The 9135-nt window shown below is 48.5% G+C and overlaps 2 protein-coding genes across 2 annotated transcripts; both read right to left on the bottom strand.

The window, feature by feature from the left end:
- Positions 1–442: 442 nt before the first annotated feature.
- On the bottom strand, positions 443–1347 carry LOC119287105 (deoxyuridine 5'-triphosphate nucleotidohydrolase). Its single transcript, XM_037566618.1, has 3 exons — positions 1127–1347; positions 955–1046; positions 443–861 (listed from the first exon to the last, which is right to left on the bottom strand). The coding sequence occupies exons 1-3, from the start codon at positions 1279–1281 to the stop codon at positions 617–619; spliced, it is 492 nt and encodes a 163-aa protein (XP_037422515.1). The 5' UTR covers positions 1282–1347; the 3' UTR covers positions 443–616.
- A 474-nt stretch (positions 1348–1821) lies between these two features.
- Positions 1822–5545, bottom strand: LOC119287107 (acidic leucine-rich nuclear phosphoprotein 32-related protein 2-like). The gene is made up of 2 exons (XM_037566619.1): positions 4725–5545; positions 1822–2245 (listed from the first exon to the last, which is right to left on the bottom strand). Exons 1-2 carry the CDS (start codon positions 5415–5417, stop codon positions 2093–2095), a joined length of 846 nt encoding a protein of 281 aa, XP_037422516.1. The 5' UTR covers positions 5418–5545; the 3' UTR covers positions 1822–2092.
- Between the last annotated feature and the right edge of the window lie 3590 nt (positions 5546–9135).

Raw genomic sequence — 9135 nt, 5'->3', positions numbered from 1 at the left:
CATCTCAGAAAGCCAGGGATTACATTAAAATATGTAGCAACATTTTCTACAACTAAAGCTTCCTTAGCACAAGTATGAGCAACAGAGTTCACTAGACGGCTAGCATAACGAAGCTGAAATCCCATCGCTACTGCTCATTAGCAACAGGTGTATGTCGTGGGGGGAAACTCCAGCGTCCCCACAATTTCAGAAATAACCTCCATGGACCGCATTGGTCGATATCTTTCTTCATGGTGAGTGAACCTGTTCCGGCTGCTCCAAATAGCCCACATCACCGTAATGCCAATAGCTGCATCTTTCTTTGGCACCAACCTAGCATCGAGCAAATCAGTAGCCCAAGTGTGTGGATGGAGTTTTTCTAACATTCCACATTCAGAGGGTCTGCAATACACACGACACAACTGACTCAAAATTCTGCTGGAGTTCAGATGCTGGAGTCATATATGCAACATGAACTTCTCTAATCTGGCTGGAAGAGATCACGAGATTTCATTTAACATCGGCCACACACAAATGACACAACCATCAAAAGATGGGTACCTTCCCTAGGGTTCCACCACCAACCTAAACCTTAACACAGACCACTTCTCTAGATCTATCTACCAGGGCTCGAAGCTCAAACGCCGGTGGACCCAAACCCTCCCTCCCCACGGACGGTGGCGTCGAGGTCCTCCACCTCGGCGATCTCTGGCGTCGTAATCACCTGGATGATCATCTGCGCGACGCGGTCACCGGGCTTCACGGCAAAGTCCACCTCCGAGTGGTTGAAGAGCACGACACCCACGGGGCCGCGGTAGTCAGCGTCGATCACCCCGGCGCCCACGTCGATGGAGTGCTTCAGCGCCAGGCCCGACCTCGGCGCTGCAAAGAACACGAACGAGGCGGTGAGCATTTCGTCAAACACCCGACGCGCAGCCAAGAAACGTGATCCGAGAAAAAAGAAGAGGGACTCACCGATGCGCGCGTAGGTGCCCTCCGGGATGGCGATGCTCAGGTCGGTGGCCACCAGCGCCTTGCCCCTCGCCGGCACGACCGTCTCAACCGCGCTGAGACCGGACAGAGAAGCAGTCAGGGCAAAAGGGAAACAGCAGGCAAGGCATTATGTGACGATGGAGCACGTGCGTACCTGGAGAGGTCGTAGCCGGCGGCGAGGGCGGAGCCGCGGGACGGCAGGATGGCCTTGTCGGAGAGCTTCTTGACCTTGAGCAGGGGGGCCATCTTGGTGATCTTGTGGGGTGGCTCGTGCACGGGGTCAGCACCGGCGCCGTTGGTGGCGGCCATTGCGACGACGGAGAGCAGGGTTCTCGGTGGCCGGCGGCGAGAGAGACAAGGAGAGGCGTTGAGGCTGCGGCGGGGGACGATAAATAGGGACGCGGCGGGGCGGGAAGTGGAGCGGATGGCGCCAAATTCTCCCGCCATAAAATTTCGCCGCTCGTCCAAGATTTTTACCAACTACTACTATCGTGTACCATCATCGCTAACTTTTCTCCTAAATTTTCGTACGACTACTTTTTATCCACGACTAGTATATTAACATTATTATGACCTGCTGTTGTATGCCTTGTCTAGTTTTTTGACCGCTGCTATTTCACGTCCATCTGGTAAGGAGCCCTCAAACTAGTTGGCAGATGTTCTATGTACTGCTTTGAACAAGCCAGTGAAAATGCTTCAACTCGATTTTAAGATCCCAAATTCCAACTGAACTTTTCTTCTCAAGGGGGGCAAATTCGGTCGACAATGCCACGCCCAAACTGGCACCTGTTCTGTTCGCAACAATCGTGCTCTCAGCTGCAGAGAGAGCTGCGGCGCGCGCCCTATAGCTACCAATGAAAAACGGAGTACCTCCTTTACATTACAGCCATGATGAAGACAGACGGTTCTCGTGATCCGAGTCAACGCCTCGATTTATAGTACCAGAAATTTCACATGAAGGAGCAGGTCCGAGGATCCCCGCGCGTCTTGAATAAAATTTGGAAACTCCCAGAAAATCCTTGCAGAAAACTACCAAGGTTGCCTGCTTCTACGCCTCCCGCACAAAACCCTCTGAAAAGCGTGCAAAGACAAACCCACAAACCTTGAACCGAGATCAAATTCAGTTGTCTCCACCAGCAGCATCTTCATTGTCCCTTTTCCTCTTGATTGGCAGGGCAGATCCTGCAGACTTGTTTCCGTTGGCAACCTCGCTCTTCTCGGCTGCGCCTGAATCAGGTTCGTCGTCCTCAGCCTCATCTTCTTCGTCTCCAGCCTAAGAACAGCACAATTGAATTAGCTAACAAACAGATAAACGGCACAATTGGGCTAGCTAGAAGAGAAGTATAGATCAGTGGGCAGCATGTAGTGTGTACTATTATACAATTAATTAGGGAGCGCAAGTTATATGACCAACAGGTGAGGTTTAGGTTGTTGTTCGCTGGATGATTACTGGGTCACCTTATTAATGAGGATGCAGGGAAGTTGATGAAGAATTACAGAGATGGTTCTCTTCTCTATAAGAAGCATGGTAGATGCAAGTTCTGATAATGAACAGGAGCGACCTACAAGTGTGTAAACAGAGCCCAATGTCACCATCTTTGAATAAGAGCAAATAAGCACAATGTTGTGTGCTTGCATTGCCATCAGATCCTAATTTGTAAGTAAAAGCCAAGGTACTAATAAAACTATAAATGTATTCCTGTGTCCCACGGCTGTTCTAGTCTAGGCCATCATCCATGAGACTCTGGGATGGGATTCATGTCCAACTTCAGTTGAGCATGTGATTGCTGGGGTGCGATTTAGGGAGGGGGGATGATTGTGCCACGGTGGTGTGGTGAGGGGTGGCGCTGTTTGCTGGGGGCTATGGAATACTCAACGGCATATATATTTTTACAAGAAAATCCTTCGCCAACATACTGATGCTTTATATCATGTTACTTTCTTACTACAGCAATTGGTCGTTCTTTAGGACCGCGGGAGGCAGCTAATCTTCAAGCTGATCACTGAGTAGCGCAAGAAGGTGGTGTGAAGACAGCGGCGCTGATTTCAAGTTCTCTGTCTGGCATTTTTCTTGCCTGTGCTTGTAATAGAGCTTCCCCTGGGAGGAGGGAGCTTACTTCGGGGTGTTTTGTGTTTTGATCAGTCTGATTGGGTTCAAGAACTGAGATGCTGAAAAGTGTAGCGGTGTTGCTGTGGTGTAGTAATGCCGTTTTGGTGTTTTCTGTCTTTAATCTTGTAGCTGGTCTGCTGGTGTCCCCAGCCCCAGGGGCACACTGTTCGGTTGCTTGAAAAGCAGGGGGTATGCCTTTTATCTCAAAAATAAAACTAAATGTAGAAGTGGCTTTTGTTTAAGACAAACAAGAAAGTAAGTCACACAGAATGCAATGCATAACACTGGACAAACAGCAATTTAACCAAACATGTAGAAACTGTACAAATATCCAGTGAACTATGAAGTTTGTCCTAAAGCACAAAAGTACAGACAAGGAGAGAAGAGCAAATCCTAGGACCATACTGCAGATTGTCCAACAAAAATGAATGCAAACATATGGGTGCTACTTTGTATTAAAGAAGTTTCAAAATGCACTGGAAAACAATACAGCCTAGTGGAGCAGCAACCTAATTTGTGGGTTTTGCTTTACATTATTATAAATCACAAAAGAAGAGGAAGATAAGAAAGATTTTAATCATATTTGACACCGATAATAATGCAACTATCCTTTTGGGCTTTTGGCATTTGGCCACACATTGTAAAATAGTCGACAAATTTATTGTCACTGTGGATATTCATTTCTATGTACATCATACCAGTACACCACTATAGATATCTATTCGTATGTACGTCAAACCAGTATACCACTTAACAAATTTATTGTCACTTAAGATACCCATTTGTACATCATAGCAGTACACCACTATAGATACTCATTTGTATGTACATCATACCAGTATACTACTTAACAAATTTATTGTCACTTAAGATACTCATTTCTATGTACTCCCTCCTTCCATCTATATAAGGCCTAATGCATTTTTTGAGACTAACTTTGACCAAGTGCTAAAGCAATAATATATGACATGCAAGTTACACAAAGCATACCATCAAATTCGTATGTGAAAGGAGCTTCCAATGATATAATTTTCACATTATACATCTCATGTATTATTAATCTTATCAATAGTCAAATGCGGTCTTGAAAAACGCATTAGGCCCTATATAGATGGAAGGAGGGAGTACATCGTACCAGTATACCACTATACCGAGTTTTCAGGAAATGAAGAGGCCTACTAAAACAAAGAACTGTTCAAGATGTTACCCTGAATACTGGTATGATGTACATAATATGTACTCCCTCCGTTCCAAATTACTCGTCATGGTTTTAGTTCCTCCGTTCCAAATTACTCGTCGACAAACCAAATTACGTCTAACTCAATCACATGAAGCAATGAGGTTGTAAGGGCATCATGGCTTAACAATAGGGTTATGTGTCCTCTAATGACCATTGTTACCACTATGAGCAACGATTCGTTGTTTTAAAGGAAATCCTGCAGTGCAGTACCATAACATTACCAATACACCTCATTAACCGTTTAACTAGTTGTCACCTATGCGCAGGTTACTGAAGGAGTACCAACCAATACAGATTTTATCAAATGCCTATGCGCAGTGCAGTGCAATATGAGGAACATTTTATCAAATGCCAACCAATACAGATTTCTAAAGAGCAGAGGAATTAGAAGAGAAATTTCACCTCATCACCATCCTCGTCTTCATCTCCTTCCTCTTCCTCGCCATCTTCTTCTTCATCTCCATCCTCTTCCTCTCCGTCCTCTTCTTCCCCTTCCCCTTCACCGTCCTCCGCCCCTTCTTCGTCCTCCTCCTCGTCCTCATCCTCATCCTCCTCCTCGTCTTCATCAGACTCCAGACGGTCATTGCCCTCGGCATCGACGCCGTCCAAGTATTTTAAGCTGGGAACCAGCGCAAACACCTTCTCCCTGTACCCCTTGAGCTTTGTGACGGGGCACTGGTACAGGTCCAGCGACTCGACCCCGAGCGGCGCGAGCGGGGCGAGCTCCTCGACCGCGGCGAAGCGGTTGTTGCCGAGGTCGAGGTGGCGGATGGTCCCGCCGCAGGACTCGGCGACGGCGGCGAGGGAGTCGGCCCCGGCGAGGCGGTTGTCGGGGAGGGAGAGGCGGCGGAGGGCCGGGAGGCGGGGCAGGCCCGCGAGCGAGGAGAGGCGGGCGCCCGCGACGGAGAGCTCCTCGAGCGAGGGGAAGCGGTCGAAGAGGGCCGGCGAGGGGAGGCGGCCGGTGGAGGACTTGACGGCGCCGTCGAGGGTTAGGGTTTTGGGCGCGGAGAAGGGGGAGAGGGGCGCGCTCTTGACGGCCGCGCTGATGGCGCGCTCCCACGCCGCGTCGTCCTCTCCGGCGCCGGCGCCGGCCATGGCTGCGGCGGCGGGGCGGGCGGGGACGGTCGTGGGTAGAAGAACCCTAGCTAAACCCTGGAGCCGCAAAGCTTCGGAGGCGGACGGAGCAGACAAGTACGGAAATGGTGTGGTGTGTGGTGTGGCGATGTTCGTCCTCCAAGCGTTGGAAATGGGTTGTGATGGGCCCTTTTGGGGGGAAATTGATGGGCCCTGGGCTTATAGGTTTATGTGCAGCTTGACAGAATTATTATTTTTTGTCTACAATCCCTCAAAAAAAAAATGTCTACCAGAGCGTTGAGTGAAGAAAATATACTTGCATACTATGCATGTTTCGCACGATTTGACTTTTGAAAAATAAAAACCTCGTGACAAGGATATTCGGTAAAAGTTGACAAGAGGAAATAGTGCGATCCGTCTTTAGGTATGTGAATTCTCGCCTTTGACTTTTAGTTATATGAGATTCCCCACATAGACTTTCTGAGCATGATATCAGGATGTATATACAAACAGTAATGCTACACGTACCGACATTTACAGGCTGAGATTAATTACAAGCTGACATGGCATGGTTTGATTGGCAAGAAAGGGAGGAAGCGGGGCCACCCAGGTGAAAATCAGGGCCGAAGAGAATTAGCGAAGGGCTTCCGTAACTTGCCTGTAATAGGCCCGTTGGTCTAGGATTATTGATATACAAATCACAGAATGAATAAAAAAATCTACTTTTCCAGAGAGATTTTTGATTGAAAGGGTATCTACTAATCTTCATCTTTAATCTACATCGAAATCTATGAACTTTTCTAGGGGTGTATCGGAGAAAAACTCGGATGGAGATATATAAGAGAAAAAAAAGCATACCTTCTTGATGTTATTCCGTGGGCTATGCATTGTACAGCGTTCAATATGTTCACTCTAAATGTGACATGGGGTAGTGTGCCGCGTAGCTAATTTTATGACTACTTTCATGCGCTTAAGTGCATAATTCAAACCAGTGTTTACCTCCGAATCATTTACAGGTTTGTACATGACTTCCCATCGCTGCAAGATCCCATGATCATTTGGTGTTTCAGTAGGCATGTAGACCCCCAAGTCATGATCTTCTTAACACCTTTCACGTGTAAATAGTTCATCGCACTAATAATTTTTTCGGAAAAGCCTGAATTGTAGGTCAGGGTAGTTTCTTTGAAAAAAAAACTTATTCTATGCTAAGATAGTATTTGGTTCTCTCTAAGTATTTCATATTGGTCTCAGGTTACAATTTGTGAGTTCACTTACTCTATTACTTATTTTATCCTCATAATATTCAAGTCATTTGCATTCATGTTGTCGGTGCACGAAATTTTCAAAACCATGTATACGGCGGCATACGTAGTTAAAGAAACACGGAGGTGAGAGCGATACAAGGACAACAAAGCTAAAACCCTAGCGGCTACAACTCTTGAATCGGTATGTGACTTCATGCGTAGTTGGTGATGTAGAAGATGTTGAGTTTTTCTCCTAGGCCTATGGGTCCTTATATATGCATCTTGTCCTAGCCTCCAAGTGGAGCAGAAACCGAACCAAACTCGAACTCCTCCATTGATAAGAAAAGTACCATATCCTCTTCGCATCGTCTTCCAAATCGGCTCTTGTCTCCTTATCCGCATGCCACGAGATGGAAAGTTTTGGAGCATCTTTGGTCTTATGTATACAAATGTCTTTGTTTAGTCTCCATATGATGTGGACAATAAATTAAAAAAATCATATGCCCAAAGAGTAGAGAGATGAAAGAGAAAGGAATACAAGGAATTCGTTATAGCGTCATTACTTAAACAAAACCCGAAAACTACAGAAGTGTTTTTTTTATCCCGAGCACACATGCTCCCCCGTGAAGAGTAAAATTGAAAAAAGTACAAATTTCAAAACATTGTGATTTTTTAATGATAAACATTTACGAATGTTTCAATTGCGTTCAAAAAATGTGAGCAAATGACATTTGTGGAGGCCTGTGCAATTGTTTTTGTTTGATATTCCAAACAGCTTCCAACAATAATCTTTATGAATCATCGGGTTTTTTTCACAGACCTCTATGAATTTTATTTAATCGCGAAATTTTGCACGCAAGGGTGAAGAATTCATCAATGTTTATCGCACAAAAAAACAGATTGTTTATATTTTTTATTGTTCATCATGGGGCATGTGAGGTCGAGATAAAAAACTCAATATCCCAAAATTACAAAAAAAAATAGTAACCATTATATGAGGAATGGATTTTTCAGGAATTTCCTGAGTTGCCTTTTTTTCTTCTTTTTTGCGGGTGGCCCTGATTTTCTTTAGACGGTGAGATAATAAGAAGGTTTTTTTAGGAAGCCCCGATAATAAGAAGGTTTTTTTAGGGAGCCCTGATAATAAGAGGTTGGAAACAGTGAGCAAGCTTCCCTAAAAAAACAGTAAGAAAGCTAGAAAGAGAGGGCCGTGTCATATCGGACCGCGGCACAGCGCCGATCGTGATGGATCGACCGATGGACCCGGGCCGCCCATCAGCAGGGCACCACGCAGGCACGGCCGGTTCCGGTCGAGATCGGTCTCGCTCGCTCTCATGTCACGGACGCGTGCGTGAGGGGGACGAATGGTCCTGCTACACAGCGACCCCGGGCGAGACGAGACGAGACAAGATGCGTCCGGTCCAAAGTCTGCAATCAAGTTACTCCTAGGTCCTAGCGGCCTGCCCTAATTAATTTCTCGTCAGGCAGAAGCTATGGCTAGCTTGATATAGCGACGAGTCAGCTGCAGACAAACGCACACGCACACATCCATCGGTCACCAGTTCCCAAACGCACCCGGCACCGGCCGTGCATCGTGGACCGGGCGAGCGCTGCGTGCCAACGGCCGTACGTGTCGCTGTACCGGCCGGGCCGGCGCATGTGAAGACGCCGTCCGTCCGTCCGAGCGTGCACGTGAACGGGGCGCCATGTCCATGTGCCGCCGTCCGCCCGTCCGTACCCGGTGAGCTAGCTAGCTAGCCCCATCGCGAGCACGTACCGGCCGGGTCATGGTGGCCGCATGCACCGCGACGGCATGGAAAACGCATGCTCAAGTTAAGGGTACGGCTGGGCAGATCGGATCGAGAGGCTACGATGCATATGGGTGAGAGGTTGGGGGTTGGACGGCACGGAGGAGAGCGACGGTGCATGCACGCGCGCGCGCCGATACGGATGCATGCATGATCTCGCGCGCGCGGGCGGCATGGGAGGGGGGTAGAGACGCCACACGGGGCACGCCGGAGCGCGCGCGCGCGCGCGCACGGCCCGCGGCGCCTCCGATTATATGCGTCCCTGCGTGTGTGCGCGCGCAGCTGGCGTGCTGGTCGGCTGTACCAGGCCCCATGCAAAGTGCGTGCACCGACGGCGGGGATTGCCCGCGGGCTCGCGCGGCGTGTGACCAACCAACCGGCCGGCGGGTGGCGTCGGTGGCTGCTGCTACACTGTCAGTCACTGTGCGTGTGAGTGAGTGGTGGAAGAATCTGAGCCTGATGGATGGTGTTGGTGCTGTCTGCCGCGATGGAGCGGGGAGCAGGGCGTCAGTCTGTACAGTGCATTCGTGCAGATGCAGGCAGGAAGTCCCTCTCTGCTCCTGCTTCAGCAAGCAAATGTGGTGGCACCGATCGAGTGTACGTTGGCGCCCACGAACGCCTGCTTCCTCGTCGTCTTCTCCGTCTCATGCCATGCACGATGCGTGTCGACATGTGAGGCGCTCTCTC

This window comes from Triticum dicoccoides, chromosome 4A (genome assembly GCF_002162155.2).
Source record: "Triticum dicoccoides isolate Atlit2015 ecotype Zavitan chromosome 4A, WEW_v2.0, whole genome shotgun sequence".
Taxonomy (NCBI): Eukaryota; Viridiplantae; Streptophyta; class Magnoliopsida; order Poales; family Poaceae; genus Triticum; species Triticum dicoccoides.
This window is presented reverse-complemented; position numbering and strand designations above follow the sequence as displayed.

What these genes read in the sequence shown, in the direction of transcription:
- LOC119287105 (XM_037566618.1), bottom strand. Translation starts at nt 1,281, where the DNA reads ATGGCCGCCACCAACGGCGCCGGTGCTGACCCCGTGCACGAGCCACCC. An exon ending in GCCGGCTACGACCTCTCCAG is followed by an intron (nt 1,047 to 1,126) that starts GTACGCACGTGC and finishes GTCCGGTCTCAG; the next exon opens with CGCGGTTGAGACGGTCGTGC. An exon ending in GGGCACCTACGCGCGCATCG is followed by an intron (nt 862 to 954) that starts GTGAGTCCCTCT and finishes TGTTCTTTGCAG; the next exon opens with CGCCGAGGTCGGGCCTGGCG.
- LOC119287107 (XM_037566619.1), bottom strand. Translation starts at nt 5,417, where the DNA reads ATGGCCGGCGCCGGCGCCGGAGAGGACGACGCGGCGTGGGAGCGCGCC. An exon ending in AAGACGAGGATGGTGATGAG is followed by an intron (nt 2,246 to 4,724) that starts GTGAAATTTCTC and finishes TGCTGTTCTTAG; the next exon opens with GCTGGAGACGAAGAAGATGA.